The sequence below is a fragment of the Perognathus longimembris genome, chromosome 28, assembly GCF_023159225.1.
Source record: "Perognathus longimembris pacificus isolate PPM17 chromosome 28, ASM2315922v1, whole genome shotgun sequence".
Lineage (NCBI taxonomy): Eukaryota > Metazoa > Chordata > Mammalia > Rodentia > Heteromyidae > Perognathus > Perognathus longimembris.
In genome coordinates this window covers 62,030,046-62,056,616 of record NC_063188.1, presented here as the reverse complement: position 1 = coordinate 62,056,616, position 26,571 = coordinate 62,030,046, and the positions used below count along the sequence as shown (strand labels likewise).

At 45.4% G+C, this 26,571-nt stretch overlaps 2 protein-coding genes across 2 annotated transcripts in view; one reads left to right on the top strand and one right to left on the bottom strand.

Annotated features, from left to right (window-relative positions):
* Nucleotides 1-11,696, top strand: part of Eda (ectodysplasin A) — a 407,671-nt gene extending 395,975 nt beyond the window's left edge. The window contains exons 5-9 of the mRNA XM_048335751.1: nucleotides 3,275-3,454; nucleotides 5,332-5,366; nucleotides 6,282-6,333; nucleotides 8,609-8,730; nucleotides 10,678-11,696. Coding sequence (XP_048191708.1) covers nucleotides 3,275-3,454; nucleotides 5,332-5,366; nucleotides 6,282-6,333; nucleotides 8,609-8,730; nucleotides 10,678-10,929 — 641 coding nt within the window. The 3' untranslated portion in view covers nucleotides 10,930-11,696. The remainder of the gene's footprint in view (nucleotides 1-3,274; nucleotides 3,455-5,331; nucleotides 5,367-6,281; nucleotides 6,334-8,608; nucleotides 8,731-10,677) is intronic.
* A 5,425-nt stretch (nucleotides 11,697-17,121) lies between these two features.
* Awat2 (acyl-CoA wax alcohol acyltransferase 2) lies at nucleotides 17,122-26,340 on the bottom strand. Its single transcript, XM_048335376.1, has 7 exons — nucleotides 26,292-26,340; nucleotides 19,929-20,039; nucleotides 19,596-19,666; nucleotides 19,157-19,361; nucleotides 18,806-18,980; nucleotides 17,734-17,933; nucleotides 17,122-17,510 (listed from the first exon to the last, which is right to left on the bottom strand). The coding sequence occupies exons 1-7, from the start codon at nucleotides 26,338-26,340 to the stop codon at nucleotides 17,356-17,358; spliced, it is 966 nt and encodes a 321-aa protein (XP_048191333.1). The 3' UTR covers nucleotides 17,122-17,355.
* Between the last annotated feature and the right edge of the window lie 231 nt (nucleotides 26,341-26,571).

Sequence of the window (26,571 nt, the reverse complement as noted above, 5' to 3'; positions counted from 1 at the left end):
CCTTGGAGCAAAACAAGCTCAAGGACAGTACCCAGGTCCTGAGTTCAAGCCCCAGAAGCAGCACACGTAAAAAAGGAATAATGCATTTGTTCATCTAAGACTATACAGGGTAACTTTCTAAGTGGGAATGTGTATCATGAAATGTTCTATTAAAGTTGGAAAGTCTGAAGACAGAATTCAACCATCTTGATCAACAGGTTGTTGAATCAAACTTCCTGTAAGTATACAAGCAAGAAAAACACACTTGTCTGATTCCAAAAAGGCAGAAGCCAGCTGCAGAACTAGATTGCAGCAGAAGTGTTTATTCAAATGCCTTCTAACATTTTCATACGTGAACATCCTCTGTTTATACAGCAAGCATTATTATCTTGTAATGGAGGAGTGTCTGGCTGTAATTATTCCTCAATTACATTAAGTAATTACAGAGGACTCACTTCCTTCAAGGTGCAGTATGTGTTACCCACAGAACACACTCTAGCTAGACAATCTGTTAGGCCTGAAAATGCAAGGACCAGAGATGATCTAACATACACCTTCCTCTGTGCCTACTCCTCCTCCCCTCCAAAAAAATGAAGAGGGAGAAGCAAACTTATAGTAAAGTTAGAAAAGTTCCCTGACTGTCAGAGATAGGTCAGTTCTGCTTGTGGAACCTCAATTTCAAGAGGAAACAGAGAAATCATCACAATCAAGCTCCTCTTTTCACAGATGGAGAAACTAAGGCTCAAGAAGAGGAAGGGATTTACCGAAAGCACATCTATGGCAGAGAGGGGCTTACCTCCTTATCTCCTAAGTACAGATTCTGTGTTCTTTCCACTACACTAGCTAGAATTGAAACTTGAGAACTGACTAAGCCTGATTTGGAAACTTCCCAAATCTGAAGAGGGATGGTTTTCTGTTCAACGTCTTCAAATTGGCTAGATCTAGAAACTGGGCAGATCCAATCTTTCATGTTTACGTGCAGGGAAAATTCTAAAACTCATGCCTCTAGGTCTTCACAACTAAAATGAGTAGCAGAAATGTTCTATGGAGCTTTCTTTCTTTGCTCCCTGGGAAAGAGATCCCATAATGATCTGCATTCTGCATCCAAACACAGATGTGGTTAGACTTGGACAGTTGGCTTTTTGAATGACCTTGTCATGAGTATTTGGTTTCTTGAACGTGAAACATTGTTTTTTATTTAATTTTGTTGTAAAGGTGATGTACAAAGGGATTACAGTTACATAAGTATACTTTACTTATGAGTGCATTTTTTGAACAGTGTTACCCCCTCCCTCATTTCCTCCCACTGAAACATTAGTCTTACAGGAGGTTCTGATAAATCAGGATAGGATTCTCCAGGCTAAGTGTCTGAGGAGAAGAGAGTTGGAGCCAGTAAGGTTTTAAAGCAAAACTTTAAACTTAGAGAGCATCATTAAGTGTCTAAAACTCCTGGTAACACAATCCTGACAGTTTACTCTTGGCAGTAAATAACTTGTATTTAAAATTCTAAGAAATTACCTTACAGGCAGGGCACCAATAGCTCACTGAATTCTAGTTAATCGGGAGGCTGAGATGTGAGGATTACAATTTGAAGTCAGCCCAGGCAAAAAAGTCTATGAGACTCTTATCTCCAATTATTCACCAAAAAGCCAGGAGTGGAGGTATGGATCAAGTGGTACAGCATCAGGCTTGAGAAAAAAAGCTAAGAGAGAGTGCCCAGGCCCTGAGTTCAAGCCCCAGTATTACCAGAAATTACCTTAAGTAAGGACATAGTGATAATGACTGGCAAAAGGCTTCCATTTTTAGAACTTCCTCAAATTGTGAAGAGACTATAATCCATGGAATGGAATAATCACCTGCAGTCCTCAAGCGTGTATGCTCAGAGCAGAACAAGTCAATGGAAGGAACTGAAGACTTGGGTCGAGACAACAGTTACGACTCACTTAACATGAGTATATTGTGGTGGGAATATTGGGATGAATGGAATATGAAGTAGGAGGGGTGATGGCTGTTCTAGCAGAACAGTAAGAAGGAAAAGGTAAGACATTTGTGGCCATGACAAATAGTATATTAATGAATACAGCCTCTCAGAAAAGATTCCAGGAGGGTAGATTACTTAATGCTTATAAAAATGAAGGTTGATGGGTAACCCTAATATCTTTGAGCATATGAAAGGTTTTATACATGTGCCTATAACTGTTTTTCTCTATACAAAGAGTAGAATGAAAGTTCAAACTGCCACAGGAGGGATTTCAGTTAAATATACCAGAGGACTTTCTAACTGAGCAGTGAGGGGTTATAAACACTAAAATGTGTATCCAAGGGAGTTTTCAGAATTTCCATTCCCACAGATCTTTAAAAATAGAGTTTAGAGAGGTCATCTGAGAAACAAAGCCTGTGCCTCCCCTTTAGTTCTCTCCGCTCCAACTCCCCTTCTTTCCTATTATTTCTCAATATCCTCAAGCTCTCCCTCTCCGCTACCCTCCCTTACCATCCACCCCATCTCCCAAACTCCTTCCCCTTCTTCATTCTCAGCTAGACCTGCCCCTACTCCCTGAACATCCTGACTCCTGTCAGAGTGTTCCTGAAGCCACACTGTCCACCTTCCTCTTGTGATCCTTATCAAGTCCACCAAACTGGGTAGTGAACATGAAAGTCCCATACTCTTTTGACAATAGCCCCATTCTAGAAAAGAACCATCAAGTGATCCATAGGTCTAACTGCTTGGTAGTTCCCCTACTTTGGACTCAGCTGAAATATGACCTCCTTTTTGAAGCATCCCCTGACCTCTTCAGCATTTGGTCCCTACCACTAGTGTATCACTTTTCAATGACTATGACTATTTCCCTACTAGACTGAGCTCCTTGAAGGCCATTTATTTCTCTATCTCAGGCTGAAAGGTTATGTGTGATAAAGGTCTCTGGCTCCTAGCCAGGTGGTGGTGGCTCACACCTATAATCTTAGCTACTCAGGAGGCTAGAGGATTGAGATTTGAAGCCAGCCCAGGCAAGAAAGTCTGTGAGATTCTTATCTCCAATTAACCATCAGAAAAATTGGAAGTGAAGCTTGGGCTCAAGTGGTAGAGCACTAGCCTTGGGAAAACACACTCAGGGACAGCACAAAGACCCTGAGTTGAAGTCAGCCCCTCAACTGACCAAACAAAAAAGGTTTTTAGCTCTTTGGCATGAACTCCAAGAGGACTGACTTTGTGTCATTCTAAGTCTGTGCAATTCCTGACAGCACACTCTTGACAGGAAATGTAACTATAAATGTAATACTGGATCTTGTTTTTCAGGAAAGAAGGCAGGGCCACCTGGGCCCAATGGTCCCCCAGGACCTCCAGGACCTCCAGGACCCCAGGGACCCCCAGGGATCCCAGGAATTCCTGGAATTCCAGGAACAACTGTTATGGGACCACCTGGTCCTCCTGGTCCTCCTGGACCTCAAGGACCTCCTGGCCTCCAGGGTCCTTCTGGTGAGTTCCTCTGTCTTTCCACCTCCTAAAAAGTTTAGGAGTACTTTTTGTTTGCATTTTTAATTGTTATTATTAAGTAGTTGTATAAAGGGGTTACAATTCCATAAGTGAGATTATATAAGTTCAATGCTTCCCTTCCTTTGTTCTCCCCCATTTCCCTTATCATCTCCCCTGCCCTAACATAGTCATTTTTACATAATGTACCTTGAATATGACTGCATTTGCTCACTTTTTGAGAACAAGAATAAGAGAACATTTTCAAACATTGATGACATGATTGGAGTGCATTAAGAAATGTAGGTCTCCTAGCCAAGTGTACTGCTATGAATTGAACATGCTGGTAGGTCTGGCCTGCTCTAACAGTTGGTAGAGCAACTATTCTTGCCCAAGTCAATTCTTCCATTACAATCCACCCTTCTCTCCAGGCCTCCCTATAGTGGGCCAGTAAACTCATATGAGCCAGAAACAGAGGCAAGAGATAGAGGCCCTGAGAAGTCATAGGAAATCCTAAGGAAGATGGCCTTGATCTGTTCTGATTTGATTGCTAGCTCCACACACTGTTGTTGGTATGGGAATAGGCTATGGGAAAGAATGTTGGGGATTGCACTAAAGGACACATCCTACAATACTTTCCCAGAAATGAAGGCAATTAGTCACTTACAATCAAGTAGTTGGAAATTTATGAGCCACTCTGGTGGTGGATGCAACAAACCTAGGCCCCAAGGTCTTCCTTTCCTGGAACCAAGTGGTTCTCATTCTAGATCCTTAGCCCACCACACTACCCATTCAAGTACCATGTCACCCAGGCACCAGTGGCTTACAAATGTGATTAGAGCTACTCAGGAGGCTGACATCTGAGAATTGCAATATATAGCCACCCCATACATAAAAGTCTATGAGACTTTTATTTCCAATTAACCACCAAGAAACCAGAAGTAGAGGTGTGGCTCACCTGGAAGAGTGCCAGCATTGAGCAAAAAAAGCCAAGGGACAAACCCCAGTACCAACACACATATATACATATTTGAGCACAAAATACCATCTCATCCAATTACATCTTTCTCCTGGGTCCCAGAGAGCATCCAAAAGTATGGCTGCAGATCCAAACCTGCATAATTGGAGTTGACAGCAGCCAGACTTCCTGAGTTAATGTCAGTTGTTAGTTCTTTCTTCTGTTCCCCTCCTGTATCTTGGTGTTCTCAAGCAATAGACTCTACAGTTTACTTCTTTGGGACCAAGAATTTAGCAACAGAACTCAGATTCCTCAACTTATAATTCAAACAGGGTTCAGCAGTGTTACCATGGCCACAAGAGACAGAGTTAGTATTTTTAATCCAATTAGTCCACAAATATTAATTGAGCAATTTCTGTGTACAATGAGATATATCGCTAAGTGGTCCCTACTCTCATAGAGTTTATGTCCTACAGGCAGAGAGACAATTAAAGAAACAAGATCTTTACAAATGGCAATGGGTTCTATGAAGATGATTGATAGAAAAGGAGCAAAAGGCTAGAAAAGCAAGTAACATCATCTCAGAAGCTAACAGTGATAGGAATGCCCTGTCATTACTCCCCATGGGTACAAAGTGGGGTTTGCCTTGGGCTAATATTGGCAAAAAGCCAGATTTCCTATGGATGCTCATTCCACTAAAGATGAAGCCAAAGGAAGAAATATCTCCCATCCTAGGGCCTCTTTAGTCACATTCTGACCCTTCCCCCACCTACCCTCCAGCTCTAAGCCTTGGAGAAGGAAACTTGAGGCTGCTCCCCCCGACCCCCCGAGAACGGAGAGCAAGGCTCAATGCTACAGCTGCTGAAATGAGGGGAGAAGAAAGCAAAAGGAGCATGCCCTTTCATTGTCCTGTCCTATTTTGCAGGTGCTGCGGATAAAGCTGGAACAAGAGAGAACCAGGTTGGCCGGGGATTGCTCTCTTCCTGGGGAGAAGGGAAGGCCACAAGCTGAGAGCCACCTTTGAATCAACTCCCCATAAAATTTCTTGAGGCTTTATTTTATAAGGACAGCCAGGAGGTTCTGAGGTGCTGCTTTTTGTTGTTGTTGTTTTAGGTTCAAATCCCTCCTAGTCTATGAATAGAAAAGTTTTACCCTGGCATCTGTCTTTAGCTAGGTGAACCCTGTCCTGCCAGGGCCTTTTGTCCTCATTCTACAGATGGCAGAGGGTCACTACCATCAGGCTCAGCAGTCAGCAGAAATGAGCTGCCAGTAGGCCTGTTCACTTGGGCCTCCAACTCCCCAAACACTTCAGACACCTGGCTAGCACTCAGAGTGCCTGGGATCTGGAGCTGAGAAGTTTAAGAGTGTGTCCTTGAAAAGCAGCCAAGTAGCTCCGGGCCAAGGCCAGCCTGGGCTTCTGCCTTAATGGCCTAATGGCTCCTCCCTTGTCTTTGAGCTTCCTAATCTGTCTCTACCGGCAGGTTCTGCTGCCTGGCCTAGCCCTTGTCTCCATGAAGCCGCCCTCAGTACAGCTGTTTGGCCACAGTGATAAATCTACACAACAGTGTAGAGGCTTGCTAGCCTTGCAGGACAATCTTATATCCATCACCTCATTTGATCTTCAAATGCCCCTGTGTGAAGAAGCCAGGCAGAGATTCTCATAATTCCCATTTTACAGTTGGGGAAATAAGGCTCAGAGGCATTATACTTATCTGTAGTCATATAATGAGGAAGTGGCAGAGGCCCAAAATCATATTACACTCAAGTCGAAGTATCCCACAAGTGGGATACAAATGGAGACTAGAAAACATAGGAAGGGAACATGTGGCTGAGCAAGCAGCCATTACAGTGACTCTTTCCTTCTTATCCTCCCAGCCAGCGGTGGTGCACCTACAGGGCCAAGGGTCAGCAATTCAAGTCAAGAATGGTAAGAATCTATGTAGGCTTATTCCCCAAGAGGAGCTTCTCCCCCTCCTTTCCCAACCTCCAAATAATCCACCCAGCCTAACTCCCAGGCCACTGAGGTAACCTTGGCATAGGAAGCCATTCACTGCTCCATCATGCCCTCTACTGGCTCTCCCGAATAACTGCTTGCATCAAGAGCCCTTTCTACCCCCAAATTATATTCAGAATCCACTGATGAGGGAGCTGAAGGAGACTTGGGACATTATCTACCTAGGTATTCTTGGGAAGGAAGGGAGGCTATATAAGAGTCACCATGAAGGTATGTGTAGTGTGATAAGCATTTTCACAATACAAACTACAGAAAGTAAAATGCCATCAAGTCTTCTTGTCTAGTTTCTGTGCACAGAAAATGGATGGAAGGGGCACTTCTCTCAGGGAAGGAAAGGCATGCTATCATCTCCAGGGAATGTGAGATGCTAGTGTCTATCAAAGTGAGATTGTGTTCCAAGAGGTTTAGAAAAACTGCTTTCATGTAATCCCTGTATTTAAGAGTCCCTGAGAGATTGGATAATACCATAATAAATCATACTGTCTTATGTTTGTATGGTACTTTAGAGTTTCCAGCATAGTTTTGCCTTTTATTTCATTTGGCCCTCACAACCACTTAGTGAGGTAGGAATCAAGTTCTTTTTGCAGAGACAGAAACTGGAACTCAAGTTAATTAACTGGCCCAAGATTTCAAAATTTTAGTTGCTGAGATCCAAAGCTATGTCTGTCTGACTCTTTTTACTGTGCTCTGTGCTACTTCAGTGGTGTGTATGTACACTCCAGTGAATGTTTACGTTCATTTTCTTCCCCAAAGAGACATTAACATTCATTGAAGAACAACACTTTTGAAAAAAATCTCTGATCCTCAGGGTGACAAAGCCTAAAATGCATGAATCCCCCAGGAACCCTGGGAAGCAGCAAGCTAGCCAACATGCTAGATGCTTACCTAATGTGGAGTGGAAAGGGGAGGGATGTGAATAGAAGAAGTTAAGATACCTGCTACAGCTGGGTGCCAGTGGCTCACACCTATAATCCTAGCTACTCAGGGGGCTGAGATCTGTGGATAGTGGTTCAAAACCAGAATGGGCAGAAAAGTCTGTGAGACTCTTATCTCCAAGTAAGCACCAAAGAAGCCAGAAGGGGAGCTGTGGCTCAAGTGGTAGAGCACCAGCTTTGAGCAAAAAAGCTCAGGGACAGACCCTGAATTCACGCCCAAGAGCCAACACACACACACACACACACACACACACACACACACACACACACACACACACACTGAATTTCTTAGTTAATGGATGGACGACTATGAGGAGGAAGTAACCCCATGGGCTTGGCTTCTCTCCTGAGGTATGAAGGAACATACATCATCTCTATTCCACAGGATGGAAAGGGAAGTTTACACACACACACACACACACACACACACACACACACACACACACACACACACACTTAAATGCTGGGTCCTCTTGACTGGAGTAGGACTAAGAGATGGATACTTAGGTAAGTGTACCTCAGCTCGCAGGCACTCTCTATCATCTGTACTCCTAGCTAGTCCACTAAAGCCTGGTAGTCTGTCCCTAACTCGAATAAAGCTTCCTCTTACCTACAGGACCTGGTAGATAGTGATCACTAGCTTCAAGTGCCATGGAATCTGTGTGATCACACTTAATCCTTAAAGGTTCCAAAATAGACAATTCATTGGGCTAAGTGGTTGCCTGGCCCTCAGGGAGGCTTTTCTAGAGAGGTATGGAGGACCCAGAAAAAGGAATCCCTTACAAAGGAGAAAACACACAAACCTAGGAAACAGGACAGAGATTCAGGAACTATGACTGGGAAAGTGAAACTGCATAATAATAGACCTAGCCTGCCACTCAGTGTCTGAATTTTGTCTGTGCAGCCTTATAACAACAAAGAAAATAAAGCAGTGTGCTGTGCCCACTGTCCTCTTAGTGGTACCTCCAAATTCAAATTAAAACATGTTGCTTAAAGACCCTTGAGGATCAATAGGTCAGAAGAGAAGCGGTGAAGATAGATATACAAAGCCCTGGGACCCTGAGGCAGGCCTGATAGCTGCCCTACAAAAAGCACAGCTTCCCTGCTTTCAATTTGTCTTCTTAAAGCTTGTCCTCTGGGCCTTCCTGGTTATCTGGGATGGGGTGGGGGTTATAAAATGCTTGGTATTTATTGCCCAGATTCTTCTGACATGTACTGAGTGACTACCCTTCTCTCATACTGAGATCTTTCAGGTGGAGTGCTCAATGACTGGTCTCGCATCACTATGAACCCCAAGGTGTTTAAGCTACATCCCCGCAGTGGGGAGCTGGAGGTACTGGTGGACGGCACCTACTTCATCTATAGTCAGGTAGAAGTGAGTACGGTCTTAGGCCTAACTCTTCTTATATCCAGAATGCAGATCCAGTGCAGGCCACATAGGGGCACTGTGAAGCCAGACAAGACCTAACTTCCTGCTTTGGCCCCGGAGGAGTGGCAGAGGGGGTGGTGGTGAGGGACAGCAATGGGAGGGAGTTGAAAGTTCCAGAGAGGGGGGCCAGTTTCTTGGTGTGTTTTTCGCCTTAGCCAAATACTGAAAAGATGGAAAAGAGGCCCTTCCCACTCCCTGCTGTCTGATTCCCTTCTGCAGAGCCTCAGGCCCTGTTTTCCCTCTAAATTGCTTGGCTCTACAGCCAAACTTGAACTCCGTGTCAGCAAAAGTTTTTGAAAGTCAGTTCCCAAGCTGAAAACCATTCCCCAAAGCACTGCTAGCTTGGGCATTATAATGAATAGTGCTCCTGCAGACTTTCTCTCCACCTCAAAATGATTTCTGACTGTCTTTCCTTCCTCTTTCTCCCATTTGTCTCTCTGTTTCTGTTATTCTTGCCTCCTTCCTGCTGTCATTCTCCCAGGCCTTTGTCCCTCTGCTTTTTGTCCTTATCCTACCCTGGGCCCACTTCCCCCAGGTCTGCCAGTACTCATCTATTTACACCCTCCAATTGTTTGCTTCCACTGCGGAGAGTGTCTCCCTAGAGCTAGCCATAGATGAGCCTTAATATTGAGGCTTCAGGGGTGGAGGGCAGCAACCAGGTAGATGGACAGGACGACTATGGAGGCAACAGATGGATCTCACAGGAAAGTGGACCGAGAAGGTGGGTTAACAAACATTTGCTAGAGTGTACCTTGGTCCTGACCCTACAGCTTCCATCAAAAGGGCATGTATAACCATGCACTGGTGGCTCATGCCTGTAACTCTAGCTACTCAGGAGGCTGAGATCTGAGAATCCCAGTTCAAAGCCAACCATGGCTGGAAATTCCCATGAAACTCTTACCTCCAATAAACCACCAGAAAACCAGAAGTGGTGCTATGACTCAAAGTGGTAGAGCATTAGCCTCATGCAGAAAAGCTCAGGAACAGCACCCAGGCCCCAAGTTAAAGTTCCAGTACCAGCACAAAAAAAAATAGCCTGTGGAAGTAATCCTTATAAAGTCACTTAATGTGTCACATGAAGGTTTCAACCCATTTAAGGCATGTGAGTTTAATTCCAATGCCCTATTAACTAAGCATCATTTGGTGATGATGGAGAATCAAAGTGTGGGGTAGGGTGTGATGGCCAAGTAGGTAATGAAAGATGGAAAACTTCTCTACTGGACCTAGGAGAAAATTAAGAGTGACCCATACATACTAAGAAAATCTCCATGACACCAGGCCACTGAGCAGAGGTTTGTGCTTTCTTCTAGCCACAGGCTAAAGTTAGGGGCCTGGGGTTTACACTTCCCACTCCATTATCTCCTTTGTGGTGGCTAGCTCTCCATCTCTCTGGATCTGTTTCCTCAGTCAGCACTAGGAATCAGGGTGAAGAATTTGGCCACACTGAGGGTGAGCTATAAGCTGAGGGGCTTTTGTTCACCTGCTGCAGAGATGGAAGGCTGTTACTGTGTCCTTCCTAGGGGGATCAGTGACTTCTAAGTTTAGTTACATATAATCATCCCAGGCAGGAAGTGGAAAGTTAATGTATGGAGCATTGATTGAGCACCTAAGCTGTGCTTCATACCAGGTGGGAGTGAGGGGCTGGTGAGGTGGCAAATAGGGGGCAGATTTCACCCTCACAACTCGTGACAGGTATACTATTGTGACACAGGCGGTCTGCTCAGCCATGTGAGACCCATAGTGCAGGGAAAGGACAGGGCATAAGCCTGTCACCTGCCCCTTGCATAGGGTACACTGGCAGCTCATCTAAGAAGATTCTGTCTGCTCACCAGGGGAGGGCCCCACCCTCTCTTTCCTCTCTTCCCCAATCCCTTCTCGTTGCCTCTCACTCAGGTGTACTACATCAACTTCACTGACTTTGCCAGCTATGAGGTGGTGGTGGATGAGAAGCCCTTCCTCCAGTGCACGCGCAGCATCGAGACAGGCAAGACCAACTACAACACTTGCTATACAGCAGGTGTTTGCCTCCTCAAGGCACGCCAAAAGATTGCCGTGAAGATGGTGCATGCTGACATCTCTATCAATATGAGCAAGCACACCACTTTCTTTGGGGCCATCAGGCTGGGCGAAGCCCCTGCATCCTAGATTTTCCCCACTTTGCCCCTGCCCATATGCCCCTGCCCTAGGTTTGGGAGCCTGGACTCCCAGAACCTCTGAGTGCTGCTGTGGATTGAGGTATATTGGCATTGCAGCCACAGAGAGGAAATTCACCCCCACCCCCACCCCAGTGCTATTTATTCCCAAGGTGACTCCAGGATGACGAGGCCTGCTTGACTTTCTAGAATGACCCTGACTTAACAGGCCAGTTGATGGAGCCCCAGGATTTCCAAGAAGCAGAATCTTCTTAGGCTCCATGTTGACTGGCTGATGGCATGATTCTTCAATTGCAACATCCCTCTTGTGAGACTTAAGATTGTTGCACTAAAATGAGGACCCAGGGCAGCAGGCTAGAGAAAGCAAAGGTGCACTCCAGATGCTGGAAGTGACCATCTGATCCCAAGGAGGCTGCTGCTTCTCTCTTGGCTGGGGCTAGAGGTGAAGGGAGTAACATTAGGTTACAGCCTAAAGAGAGCCAGGGACGAATAATGTAGATGCTTGTAGCCAAGACTGGGGTGAGAAACCTGCCAATATGCTCACCCTTGACAACGGAAGCAGTCTTGCTGTTCTGCCTGGTAACTTGCAGGAGATTCAAAGAGCTTTTCCCAGGCTGAGAGCCATGTAGTCATTATCAGTATGCTGGGCTCCAGAGACAGGAGCTTTACTCTGCCTTGGAATAACTCTGCCTGTAGAAGAACCTGAATCCATCTTGGGGCCACATGTCTCTCACTTTGTTTACAGCTGTGCTCTATGCTCAAAAAAAAAAAAAAAAAAACTGCCTGGCGTCCCTTCCCAGTTACCAACCTCCCCAGCCTGACTAGAGCTCCTGTCTTCTTCCTCCACAGAGTCTACCTCTGTCTGAGACAGGTGCCTGACCTGGAACCTGTGCTCATGTGAGTCTGGATATTCTTTAGCTTACCTGGGCACTAAGAGGAAAATTCCATTTATTAAGCAATACAAGTATTATTCATCTAAGTCTAATTGAATTGTGTGTGAGAGCAAGGGGTTGAACTGGATGACCACCCCTTCCCCCCAACACATCAAGTCCCTTTGCATTCTCATATTTGTGACTCTCAACAGACAACTGCCACAATACCCTTCTAAATTCCCAAATCCTGGGCTCTTTGAGGCATCAGCAGAGCAGAGCTTTCTTGCCTGGCCTGGCAAAGGCAAGAGGTCGGGAAAGCAGGGGAAATTTATCTGAGTTTACTGCAACCCAAGTAATTCTTAGGCCAGGCTCTAGCTACAAGGACAACTACTGGTGGCCTGATGATTCAGTCTTATTTCAGAAAGCTGCACAGAGTATAGTCACCATCACCGGAGAGGCCCATGCTATTCCCCTAAAGCCAAACTTGGGAAAGGCTAGCATCTAAACACTGAGCAGGGATCTACCCCCTACCCCAGTTCAGGTCCAAATGTACATCTCTCCAACACAAAGGTTCTAGAAGATGGTATACTAGGACTATTCAGTGGTCCTGTTGCTAATTACCTGGGCCTAGCCTGAGCTTCGGGATGCTGCTAGATGCAGCTCATAGCTAGGAGAGTCAAACTCATGCCATCCATACCTGTTGCTCCTGACGCATGTTTCTTTTGGAGGAGATGAAGACTGGATTGCCTCACAGGTAGCTGAAATCCATCAAGAACAAGTACCTATTTCTCAGCTCTGCCTTCTTTTACTTGAGCAGCTACATTGCTGGGCCCTTCAAGGGGAAAGAGGTAGTGAGGCAGGCCTCCATTGTCTGATTCTAATGACAGCCTTGCAACCTAAAGTAAGGCAAGCTTTAGGCAAGGGTCTGGCCGCAACACAGAAATAGCCTTGGACAGACTATAATTATAGCTGGAACAGGCTGAACCTTTCAATGTTTGGAAGGTTATTTCCTCTTGTATTATTTCCTTTGAAGAGAGCAGGGCAGAGAATATTTCAAATGCCATTGTTTAGAAGAGGCTCAGAGCGTTGAGCTGCTTTGACTAAATCATACAGCTGGGGCTTTAGCCAGATCAGAGTCCCAGGTTATTCTCTTATGCCATAGCACTGTGGAGAATTTAGGATCTAGAGTGAATGAATGAAAGTGATCATATGAAACTGACATCCTTGAGGGTGCTAGGGAAAAACAGCAATACCCATTTTTATCTGTTGATGGGAATGGTTTTTCTCTTGGCTGCCAGGGGTTCTGTGGCAAACAAGTCAGATATTTTGTTGGGTAACAGCCCTCAGCCCTAGAGCTCTTGTGTTCACAGGAAACATCTTGGCACTCTCCAAGCAACAGGCCTCTGAGAGCCACAGAATTGGTCATCTTTGTGTTCTTTCAACCATTGGATGAAACAAGCAGCCACCAGGTGTGGACAAGGTCCTCCTTTCATTACCCTAGACACAATTCCCAGAAACTGGCCCACTTCCCACAGCTACGAACTGTAACTGTCCACAGAACAGAGACATTGACAATTGCCAAGGTCTCTTGGGGATGGAGGCAAGGCCAGAGAGGACCAGTTCTAAAGCCAGGTGGGTGGTGAGGAGAGAGGAGGAAAATCTGTTAATTCTGACCCTGAATGTCTTACTTGCCTCTCATGCATCCTGCAGATATCCCTTTAGAGGCTTGGAGAGGACACAGATCTTGCACTGGATCCCGCCTTCACTCAGAATCCTCATAAATTGTCCTAAAGGCAGAGGGATGGAAAGGAAGCAATAGGCAATGGGGAGCCTGTTGTGGTATAGTCATTGGAGACGTGGTAAGGTAGTTTGAGTGGATAAGAGAATGTAGACAGAAAATTCGTTTGGAAGTTTGCTGCTGTGAATTTATCAGGAGGCCAAAGCTAGCATAAGCGTAGAGAATGGGGCAAGTGAATTTGTGCAGATGACAAAGATTTAAAGGAGAATTGCATGGCAGGAGCCTCTGTCATCTGCTTAGGGCTTCAGCAGTCAAGCTGGCACAAAAGGCAGATTCTGGAAGCTGCTCTGTTACTGGTTCCCTGGAAACATGTAGTACTGTATTTGCCTTGTTCTTCCTTCATCCATCCTGAGCCAAATCTCTTACTTAACAGGAAAAGTATAGGAAACCTGGAGGTTAATGAAGACTTTGATCCATGTGTGAATGCTTGTGTTTTATGTTAGGTCTGGTGGATTCAAAGAGTTTTTGAGAAATTTCAGGCTAAAAAGGTCCTTAGAGAGAATATAGCCCAACCTACATTCCACCCTGTGTTACTCATGTGACATCCAGAGAGGAAAGGTGGCCTACTCAAATAAACAAGCTCCTACTTCTAGACGATGCAGAACAGAGAGGTAGAACAGTCCCTGTGCCACAGAGGTGCCCCCCACCCCTGCTTTGTCCATCCACCCACAGACTCAAGGCTGGAATTGCTCTTCCCCCTTCAGGAGCCTGGCCAGGCAGGGATAGTAGCTGCAGCCTTCATTAGAACTCTGCTTCCCCCAAGGCATTTGCCCAGTTCCTACCCCTGGACTGATTGGAAGGCTCTAGACTGTCACTGATCCAGGCAGTCCTTACAGTCTTTAGGCCACTCTGGTGGCTGCAAAACCCATCTTTAGTAACATATCTTCTAACACCAAGCAGGAACCTGATTTTGTTCTTTTGATCCATGTCAGGGCTCTCCAGGCGGGGATGGGACATATCATTTCTTTATTCCAATAGTTTCCAGCTGGGTTGGGGAAGGGCTTTGTTGGGAGAATGGCCTGGAGCAGGCCCATTGCTGCTTTTGGGGGTCAGCATCCAGTGTGAGATGCTGTGTATATAAACTATATATAATGTATATAACTGGGATGTAAGTTTGTATAAATTAATGGTTTATTCTTTGCAAATAAAGTGCTTCCCTGCCTCCCTCCCCCGTTCTTGAAACAGGCTTCAGCACTTCCTACATGCTAGATACTTCCTTGAAGATGACATCACACATAAACTAAGGGAAGGACCAAGGCACCCATTTCAGAGGGTGTAATGGAAGATGGTCTAAACTTCCTTTCAGGACATCCTACATGGTCTCCAACTCAGATCACATGCCTCCATTCACATAGCCTTAGATCTTCTGGAAGCATAAACCCAGGAGTTTAGGTGTCCCACCAAAAGTATGTTGACCTGGGTTAGGGACACAAAGCATGGGTTGTCCTCAGCATGAGACTGTTGCATCTGTAACAGTGACTTCAGGCCTGGCTTTAAAAGCTTAGGGTTGGGGCTGGGGATATAGCCTAGTGGCAAGAGTGCCGGCCTCGGATACACGAGGCCCTAGGTTCGATTCCCCAGCACCACATATACAGAAAACGGCCAGAAGCGGCACTGTGGCTCAGGTGCAGAGTGCTAGCCTTGAGCGGGAAGAAGCCAGGGACAGTGCTCAGGCCCTGAGTCCAAGGCCCAGGACTGGCCAAAAAATAAAATAAAATAAGTAAAAGCTTAGGGTTGGGGAGGATCCAGGATTCAGGAACTCACTAGGAGATCAGCTCATTTTTGCAGATGAGACCAATGCTCAAAGATACTAAGTAGCTCACCCAAGGCTACTCAACCAATAAATGTATCATCCTGGACTGCTTCCCCCAAGAAAACTTTCCATTTTGCCATACTACTTCCTCCACTTGGCCCCATGCTTTTTGGCTGAGAAGTCCTGTGGAGGCTGTGTTGAGGAAGAGGACCAAAGGAAGGCCAGATAATGGCTCAGAAAAACGTGGCTCAAGAGAGTTTTGGGCACTTAGCACAGGCCCCACAACCTTTGTCTCCATTGTATAAGGGAAGAATGGGGCATTTAACCAATGTTCACAGACTAGCCCTAGACAAATGTGCAATAGCCAAGTACACCTGGGCTGGAGATTGGAACCCAGGCTGCTCTTCTGGCTGCCTGGAAAAGTTGGTTTTGTTTATCTGTTTGTTTAAGGAGTTGAGGCACAGGAATACTGGAGAGTTTGGAAATCCCTTGTTATGTATTTCAGTGGCACAGTGGTATACACAAAGTTCTATATTCGATCCCCAGAATCCCTCCCTTCAATTAACCACCTTGAGTCTAGGAAAAATGTAATTTCTGTCACAAGACGCCACGGAGATAACAGCAAAGTAGGAGCCTGTCTTTGCCATAGTGTGTACAAAACATCACCTGGGTAGAGGTGACATATCATGCTGTATACTAGGTATGTAAGATGTTCTGGATGAAATTGGCAAACTCAGCACAATAAATGATTGGGCCAAATGGCACCCACCTAACAGTGATAAAACAAGGTGCCTAAAGGCCAATTGGGTAATCACTCATTGCAACAACCATTGGGCCAAGACTGAGAAACTTGCCACTCAGAGAATTCTTTATGACAAATAGAAGGCAAGCATCTCATATGAGTCTCAAAGGAAAAAATTATGGGGCCAGGCAGGTACTGGGGGTAAGACAGGGCCTGAGGTTGACCCACTGACCCATTCTATTAAGTTCTATGAGATGGAAAGTAAGCACAGATTAAGGGGCACCAGGGGACATGGCTAATAATTATTTAATTAAACTTCCAACCCAAGATCCTACACATCTTTAAAAAAAGTTGAGATGCCAGATTACCTGATGTTGGCTCATGCCTGTGATCCTGTCTACTCAGAAGACTGAGATCTGAGAATCACAGTGCAGAGCCAGCCCAGACAAGAATGTCCATGAGACTCTTATGTCCAATAAACTACTCAAAAACAGCTGGAAGTAGAGCTGTGGCTCAAATTGTAGACTGCTACCTTTGAGCAAATTAGCTCAGGAATGGTACTCAGGCCTTGAATTTAAGACCCAGGACCAGAATACAAAAAATTGAGATGCCATGAATTCTAGCTCATTATTTTCTCAAGAGCAGGAAATATATTCCGTGGTTAGAGGAGAATAGTTTAGTGTTGTTCTTCAGCTTAAAGTCATTTGATCTTCCCAACAGCCTTGGAGGTAAGCAATGGAGGAATTATTAGTCCCATGTTGCAGGTGAGGAACAAGCTCAGAAGTAACTAATTGCACCTAATGTCACATGGCTTAGAGTGGTAGAGCCTGAACTAAAAACTCATTGGTTCTCAAGACAACCAATCCTTCCAATTTTTGATGCTAGGAAGGGGCTAGAGAATGACAGACATGCATAGGGATCCCAGAACCTCCAAATAGACTGAGACCGACACACTATCAGAAGATGGACTCTTCTGTCTATTGTTTTCCTCAGTGCTGGGGTGGAGTGCCCAGTGCATCTCTGCCCTAGAGTCCTTCCCTGCCTCTTGATACTGTGATCCCCTAACCCCAAGGACAAGGGAAAGAGCTAGAAGGAGAAAGCAAGAGAAGTGGAAAAATGGGTATGCAAAACAAAATGGACTGCGCTGTCCCAATGAGTACTGGTCAAATCAGGAGACAGAGTCCCAGAAATGACTTGTTCTGTTTTTACTGACTTCACACCTTCTCAGGGTGTGAGGATGCTGGGGATGTCCATCAAACCAACTCCAGTTCCTGGGTCTCTGAGATGCCATACTTGGTCTTGTGCTCATCGAACAGTTTGCGTAGAGCCTCTATATAGAGCTGGTGGTATTTATGCACCATCTCCTGGCTCGGGTTCTCAATCTTGGGCAGTGGTAGAGGTTTCCCAACTGTTAGGGGACAGAAAAATAAAGAGAGAAGTATCAGAACAGCTTATTCCCCATAATGGGTTCCAGGCTTCAAGCGCAGCTTTCCCCAACCCTCATCCTCCCCACCACCCTGCCACTTATCCTACCCAGCTTCCACTCTGCCTCTGAGAACAACCAGGGCTGAGGGTTAGCATCAGAACTGAATCCTAGATCCTAGCCCGAGACTTCCAGAAGGGCAACTCACCAACAGTGGTTACAGGCAAAGCAAATGGCAGTAAGCCCCAGGAGTTCTTGGTGAAGCCACGCCCATAGAAAAAACAAGGGTAGATGTGTAATATGCTCCGGAACCAATCCTGGAAGCGACTCATCCAGCCCCCAGGAGTGAAAATGTGCTGCTTGTAGAGGTTTGTCTCTCCAAAGGCATAAGCAGGAATTAGAGCCACCCTGCAGAGGAAAAGCATGATCTTTTTTTTTTTTCTGCCAGTCCTGGGGCTTGGACTCAGGGCGTGAGCACTGTCCCTGGTTTCTTTGTGCTAAAGGCTAGCACTCTGCCACTTGAGCCACAGCATCACTTCTGGCCGTTTTCTATATATGTAGTGCTGGGGAATCGAACCCAGGGCTTCGTGTATATGAGGCAAGCGCTCTTGCCACTAGGCCATATTCCCAGCCCAAGCATGATCTTTTGATTCCCAGAAAGATAGTAGCCCTGACTGAACAACAGATATGTCACAGAGTCTGCACACAGGCTCTCTAGCCTCCCAGTCTAGCTATGTTGAAGTCTGTACAATACAGGGATCTTATGGCCTAGGCCAGTCTGCTTGTAGAAGTAAATCAGCAGCCCAGCCACTCCTGAGAACACCCAGGTCTGAATCACTGTAAGATAAGGCCTAAGGGCTACTTCATTTGGCTTCCTTCCCTTTACCGCACATGCTAAGTTTGGCTCTCTGAGTTGGGGTGCAGCCAAGTGCCCTTTTGTAGAGGGACTAGCCTTGTTGAAAGACTAGTGTGAAGAATAACAGGCTCAGAGCTAGACCTCTACCCTTACTTCATAGAAAGATGCCTATAGTACCTGGCCCAAATGCTACTTACCCTTTTTTCCTTTTCTTTATTTTTACTTGACAAATAAAATTTGTATATGCGTATGATGGCTCCACAATAACAATGGGTTGTATAATTCTTGATCCATCTTTAGATACCACTTCCGAAAGATCCATTCTTTCTTCCTTACTGGGCTCAATCCCTCCCTCCCCACCCCCCACCCCCCACCCCCCACTCCACACACATTACTCCTACCTCTGGACCACAGTTGACCTTACCCATGTTGAAGAGCCATGCGCACAAAGCCACACCGTTTCTTCAATACCAAGGTAAAACAGCCTGGAAAACTGTATCTGCACTCAGCCAGGCCACCAACTACCACAATAAGCATGTTGCCTGTGCCCTTATGGGTAAGCAGAAAGTCCATGGAAGATTTGCTCACAGAGCAGACCCCTGGTGGGCAGAGAAAAGCCAAGAGGTCATTGGCCACTGCCCAACCTCCTTCCTTCAGAGGAGCAGGGAGAGCAAGGCACACTCCCCTCCAGTCTAGCTGTTTAGGATCAAAGAAGATCACGGGATGGGCCTTACTCTCACCCCTCCCCAACTTTATACCCTAAAAGCCAACTCACCTGTAGCCATTATATAGTCTCTAAGGAAAGGCAGCCAGAAAAATGCTCCCAACGTGAGAACATAAGGGGTGATGCCAGGAAAGACCTTGGAGAAGCCTGAGGTTTCAGTGGCAAAGTGACCAAAGCATGCATGGGCCATGAGCCCATGAGGGTGGCAGGCAAGGATGTAGTTGTGGCTAGGGGAAAGTTCATGAGTCTTCAATATCTGTAGAGGAAAGCAGTCAGGAGGGAGGTCACCAAGAAAGAGGACTCTTAGCCAGAAACCTGAAAGGGGAAGGCCTGTGAGGTCTGGCCATGTGAGTTGGACAATGAATGCACAACACTAGGGGCCATCACTCACACAGGCCCTGCTATGGTGTGCCTTCAATCCCCTATCCCAATCAGTTGCCGATACCAGAAAAGGGGCTGGCCCAGGTGTGCCTGGAACTCGAGAACTCACCTTGATGGGGAAGTAATTGCAGTAGTTTCGCCACAAGTTCCATCGCCTCACCCAACTGGACCGGCGGCCCCCTAAAAGCAGAGAAAATGTAGCCAAAATCTTTCCTTTCTAGGTCTTTTGGGACTTCCAGGGCCCTTTTGCTTCTGCTTCCTTAGCTGTCCCTCTAATTACTAATTGGGGACCTTTGTCAATTGAACCCTTTCCCTATGCTTCTCTGCCCCAGGGAGAGACAGGTTGGAGAGTTGCTTGGAAATTGGTGAGGGCCTCTCAGGATTCAGAGAGAAGAAGGAAGAACAGGTGGCATGTGGTAACACAGCCCAGCAGGGCTCTTACCTCTCTCAGGGGTCTTCCAATCAAAAGCGAGCCAGGTGAGAATGAGCACAGTGACAGGCCAGTAGGGTGTGAATAGCACCAGGTAGATGTTGCCAAAGATCACAATGAGCCCTGGAGGAAACCCAGCCTGGGGTTAATGAAATGTGAACAGTCCCTCACACCCTCCCTCCTGAGTTCTGCTAATCCCAATAGCACACACATGCACTCAGGTCCACTCGCACTTCCTCAGCCTAGCACCTGGCCCACATGCTCAACTCCTCTAAGTCCCCCTCCTCTCTGGCCTTGGGAACCTGATTCAGATCTAGAGGACTATGCTTCACACAGCAAACTCTCTCCTTACCGGGACCTGCACCAGCACTGGGCTGGGCTATGTCCACAGTGTGGTTAATGGCAGGGAGCCACTGCTGGGCACCAGAGTTAGAAATCCTGGAAAAGATTGCCCTCTGCACCTTATGCTTTCCTTCCTACATTAGTGGAGGAATACCAGGGGAAGTGAACAGCCACCTTCAGCCAGGTTGGGAGCACACATAATGGCAAAAAACAAAGAGGAAAATGCAAAGTGGACTTATAGAAGGTACTGGGCCATGTTCAACTCCAATAATATGTGGGTTAGAGCTATAGAGAAGACGTTCTAGAGATGTCACAAGCAGCTATGCTCACTTGGAATTATTACTGGACTGTGTTCTTAGAGCAGCTATAAGATGATGTAGGAAACTGGGTCAAATAAAGGTTAGAAAAGACCAAAAAATCCTATGAATTGAGCATATCAGATTGATATGTTTTTGTCTTGACTTCTTCCTGGAGTCCCATGAAAATTACTAAAATGATCTTTAAAATATAGATCTACATGGAGAAGGAGAATTAGAGAGGTGCCAACAGTTGGTGAGAGGTATCAGCAAAATATTTGCATAGTGTAAGGTGGATGGAAGACGAGGTAACTGACTTAGAACAAATAAAAATGAAATCTAGTTGCCTGCAATGGTGAAGCCAAGAAGCAAGCTAGCTTCGTGGGAGAATCTACAAAAGATTTGGAATTTGGGATCAGGTGTCAGAAAAGGCAGGAGTGAGACCCAAGTTTAAAATTAGGACTGGCACAATTCTTTCTTATGCAGAGCAGCAGCATCGAGCCAAAGCTTCCAGCCAGCCATAAGATCATGAAGATTAAACAACCAATATTCTGCAGTGCACTGTGTTGCTAAGCTATGATATTCAAAAAGTTAGATGCATATAGTGCTTTTAATTTCTATCTGGGTGATGGAAACTTAGACTGTAACACTTGCTAAATAAATGCTGTATCATTTGAACCATGCCTCCAGTCCTTTTCTTCATTTGTTATTTTCCAGGTAAAGTCTTTCTTTATGTCTGGGCCTGGACTGTGATCCTCCTACTATGTTTCTCTGTGTTGCTGTGCCCCTGTGCCTAGTCAGTTGAAACTTTATACTTTGACTGGCCTTGAACTGAAATCCCCTGATGTCCACCTCCTAACTAGCTAAGATTACAAGCTTGAGCTACTGTGCCTGGGTAACTGCATTTATTTCATTCACAATATTTTCAAGTTATGATAAGTTTATCCAGACACAACCCTACAGTAATTCAAAGAACATATGTGCTTACATGAGACATGGCTAAGATATTTTATATATAGCCAAGTAATAATCAAGAATGAAAATAGCAAACAACTTCAGACATACAGTCTCAGATACTTTGCCTCCCATGTCTCTTTTTCATAAAACTATGAGAAAATGTTTCACCAAAATGAGGTCTAAACCAAGAAAGAAGAAGGTAAGGCTAGGAATGGTGGCTTAGCCTATAATCCCAACTACTGAAGAGGCACAGGTAAGGTGGATCTCAGTTCAAAGCCTGCCTGGGCAAAAGACCCACAGACCCATCTCAATTAGTAAGCTGGGCGTGGTGGTATAAGCCTGTGATACTAACTACATGGGGGACTAGGTAGAACAGTGTGAGGCTGGCTCTAGGCAAAAACACAAGACTCTATCTGAAAATTAACTGAAAGCAAATAGGGCTGGGGTATGGTTCCAGTGGTGGAGACCCTGATTAGTAAGCACCAGACCCTGAATTCAAACCCCAGTACCACTACAGGAAGAAAAGAAGGGAGGGAGGGAAGGAGGGAGGGAGGGAGAAAGAAGAAAGAAAAGAAAGAAGTGGTGAAATTGATCAAGATGCATTGTAATAAAAATTGACATGTTGAATTGAAATCCCCTTGAACAACTCTTTTTTTTCCAGTCCTGGGGCACTCTGCCAACTTGAGCCACAGCACCACTTCCGGCGTTTTCTATATATGTGGTGCTGAGGAATCGAACCTAGAGCTTCATGTATATGAGGCAAGCACTCTTGCCACTAGGCCATATTCCCAGCCCCCCTTGAACAACTCTTTAAAGATAAATAAATTTAAATAAATAAGCAATAAAAATAAATATGGCAAAAGAAAGAAGGAAGGGAAGAGAAAGAAGGAAGGGAGGGAGGGAGGGATGGAGGGAGGGAGGGAGGGAGGGAGGGAGGGAGGGAGGGGAGAAAGAATGAAAGAAAGAAAGAAAGAGAGAAAGAAAGAAGAAGAAAGAAAGAAAGAAAGAAAGAAAGAAAGAAAGAAAGAAAGAAAGAAAGAAAGAAAGAAAGAAAGAAAGAAAGAAAGAAAGAAAGAAAGAAAGGGAAGGAAGGAAGGAAGGAAGGAAGGAAGGAAGGAAGGAAGGAAGGAAGGAAGGAAGGAAGGAAGGATACAGAGTAGAGGGGAGAAAGGGGGATCCAATGAAGAAGAAAAATGAGAAAGTGAGGAGGGCCAAGACTAGGAAGACATTAACAAGGCCCTTGGAGTACAAATGTGAGGAGATACTCTTGGGGAATGTGCATATCCCCAAGAGGGAACATCTCAAATTTTTCATCCAAGTTGCCTCCCAGGGCACTGGAAGTGATCGCTGTGCACAAGAATGGATGGCCACAGGAAGATGCTGGGCTCCCACAGTCCTGCCCTCAAGGAAATAAAGAGTAAGGGGACTTACAGATCCCTGATCTGTTCATATATATTGAGAGACTGACATGTGTGTGGCAATTATGGTGATGAATTTGTGATAGCTAATACATAGCTAGTAGCCAAAAACTTCTAAATGAGTCATGTATTAACAGAGTATTGATATTTATATTACCCTCAACCTCATTCATAATCAAGGGAGAGGAAAGTAAGACTATGGCTCATTTTGTCTGTCCATCCTTTCCCGTTGGAGGTAATAAGGACCACATGTGAGTTCTCTATGCACTTTCTTCCTATGCTGTGGAAACCCCTGAAGCCACAATGTGCAGTATCACAGCATGCTGGCACCTCCATTATTCTGAATGAACACGAATGTCCACAGCAAGCAGACTTCCACCAACCTGTTCAGATTGAACATGAAAAAGAAATAATACTTGCTGAAAAGTCACTGAGATTTTAGGGTTTGTTTGCTGCCCCAGTATATACCCCATTTTACAGATGAAGAAAACAAAACTCAGAGAAAATAAATAACATGTAGAACTGGAGTTTGAACACAGGCAGTCTGGCTCCAGGGATTGTACTTTCAACAACCATATAATATGGCTACCTATATTATGTGAATATATATGTATATATGCATATCCATATATGTTTACATGTACACATATGCATATGTGTATATATTTCATGTGTGCATTTATGTGTGTGCTACATGCAGATAAAATCTCCATCATTTCTGGCTATAAGCACACCAAAAATTCTGTTATCAGTGGTTACCTCTGAGGAGTGAGGCAGAGGATTAGACTGAGGGAGAAGAGATGCCATCTAAAGGCTCCATCCCCCTTAATGGGGCCTGGCCAAGGATGGCCTTCAACAAATAGTCCTCCTTCTCCCACAATGTGGTGTCAGCTGTTAGGCCTTGGGGAACACAATTGCAATGATGGGCAAGAAAAACAGTAATAAACCATATCTGGGAACAGGATGACACCCTGAGAGAGAAAATATAGGTTGACCAATCCAAAAGAAATCCATAGTCACAACCCCAAAAGGTCTCAAAATCCTAAACTTTTTGAGTGGTGATATAACACTACACGTAGAAAAGTCTTCACCTGACGTCATGTGACAGGCACAGTACCCTGACAATGTTGTAGAAAATTATCTCTGACTGGGTGTCTAAGGTATAGATGGAAAGAAATGACGTTTATATTTAGACTTGGGCTCAACCCCCAGGGTATTTCATTATGTATATGCAAATATTCTAATCCCCACCAAAAAAAGAAGGAAGGAAAGAAAAAGGAAATCTAAAATATGAAACATTTCTGGTCCCAGGCACTTCAGATCTGCAACATACAACCTGTGCGACGGAAGTACATGTCCTGAAGCCTCTAATCAGGTTGCATCTCCCTGCAAGAACTGAGTGGCAGGGGCCACAAGGCTGTTAAAACTCAGGGTTCTACCTCAGGGGGGAAAGGGAAAGGGGGAGGAGGGCAGGGGGTATGAGGGACAAGGTAACAAACAGTACAAGAAATGTATCCATTGCCTAACGTATGAAACTGTAACCTCTCTGTACATCAGTTTGATAATAAAAATTTGAAGAAAAAAAAACTCAGGGATCTGAGAACCCTGGACAAGTCTAAAGTGCCTTGCTGCCCATGTGAAAGAAGCCCAGCCCTGATGGAACCTGCTCTCTCTATCATTTCTCCTGGCACCTTCACCTTAGCTTTCTCCTCTGATGGATGACAGTGAAGAATTGTCCTGAGCCAGGTGAAGAGTCAGTACTTGGCTGAGGACATGCTGGCCTGGACCACATGGGGGGGTGGGGGGCTCACAGGCTCAGATGGGACCTTGTCTTCAGCAGGAGGCCATTTTGAGCTGGCTCTTTTCATTCTGTTCAGTTAGAAGCTTTCACAGATCCAGAGGCCAAGCTTCCTCCTTCCTTTCTATCCTGGTGTACACTGCAGGCTCTACAGTAAGCAATGGAGTGAACAAAGAAAGACACACATACACAGGACTGAGACTCTAAGAACTCAGCACGCAGTCTTTCTCCTCCAACTCCTAGTAGGGCAATGTTGGACACACCACATGTACTGCATGGACAGACTACATGTACTGCATGTACTTGTGCTTCGTTATCTACACAACGGAGATTATTAGCCACCTATGGTGCTAAGAATAGTATCTGGCTTGAAATGAGGGCAGTGGGCAATAAATGTGGGCTAATTAATTAGATGAGTGCTACCAATATGTGTCTCTATTTGAATATTGATTATGCATAATAATAGCTTTTCCTGGTAAAGTTGATATAGGGTAAGGTGATAACAGATGTGAAAATTAGGCCATTTTACAAAGTAAGGAAGATGTGAAAATATAAATAAATGTACATCAATTCCCTTCTCTGGCCTCTTCCAGCTCTAGTCACCATCATTTCTAGGTTCCTTAACACTGCTCTTCTTGGTATTCGAAGTCCTGGTACCCACCCAGGCCTTGTAAGCCTCTGTTCTTAGGTCTCTAAGCTGGTGGTTAGTTGAGGTAAGTAATGCCCATCTTCTGCATCACTTCCATGCCCCTAGGCCACCTCCAAGTTCCCAGAGCCTACCCTACCACTTAAAAAGCCTAATTCATGCCCTTGAGTCCTACCAGTTCTCACAAGAACCCCTCTGGACAGGGAAGAATTTCTTCCAGGCCTCCCTCCCACAGGGACAGCTTGTTTCAGTATCTGAAACACAGTGACTAGAATGTTTACAGTACAGTTGTTAGGAAAAAAAATGGTAAACGATTGAAATCTGGATGACAAATTCTTAGAACCCTCCTCTGCTATCAGGTCAATTTTGTCTCTGTTTGTCTGCCTGTGTCTGTGTCTGTGTCTGTCTCTGTCTTTCTGTCTCTGTCTCTGTCTCTCTGTCTGTGTCTCTGTCTCTCTCTGTCTCTCTATCTCTCTGTCTCTCACACACACACATACACACACACACACACACACACACACACACACAGTAGTAGTTCATGGTTCATTATCTGCTTGAGTTCCTGAAATTATAGCCAGGACCTTCTCTTTGAGTGGCCCCAGATGACCTACTCCCTATTAACCTCTAACATGCCCTTTATGCCCAGTATATACCCAGGAGAGGTGACAATCCACACCTGAAGCAAAACACCTATGCACACACATGCTCACACTCCTGTACATGCAATACTCAAATGTATGCACTCATGCCCATGAATGCCATGCTCAGGTAGGTGACACCACAGGCCAAGGAGACTGACTGTCCTGCTTTGCTTGAGACAATTGCCATTTGAAAGAGAAAATCATACCAATCTAAAATTCTTCAATCCTTGGTAAGAGCAAAAATGGCTGATCATTCTTGGATTGCCTAAAGACTCACCTAGAATGAGGGCACTGAGGGCCCACTGGAAAATAGCAAAGACCTCCATGGCGGCCTTCAGGTCCTTTTTGGTAGGCAAGAACATTATGCCCAGGATACCAGTGGCTCCGGACAAGTGCTGTTCAGGTGCTCAGGCCTGACTGCTCAGATGCCCTGGATGATTCCTCTCCGGATTTTCTTCTCCAGTCTCTGCCGAGTCTCCTCCCCCTTTCACGCCTCTCCCCATGACTGCAGGACCATAAACCAGCTATGCTTGTCCAGGTCCTCCCTGCTGCCTACC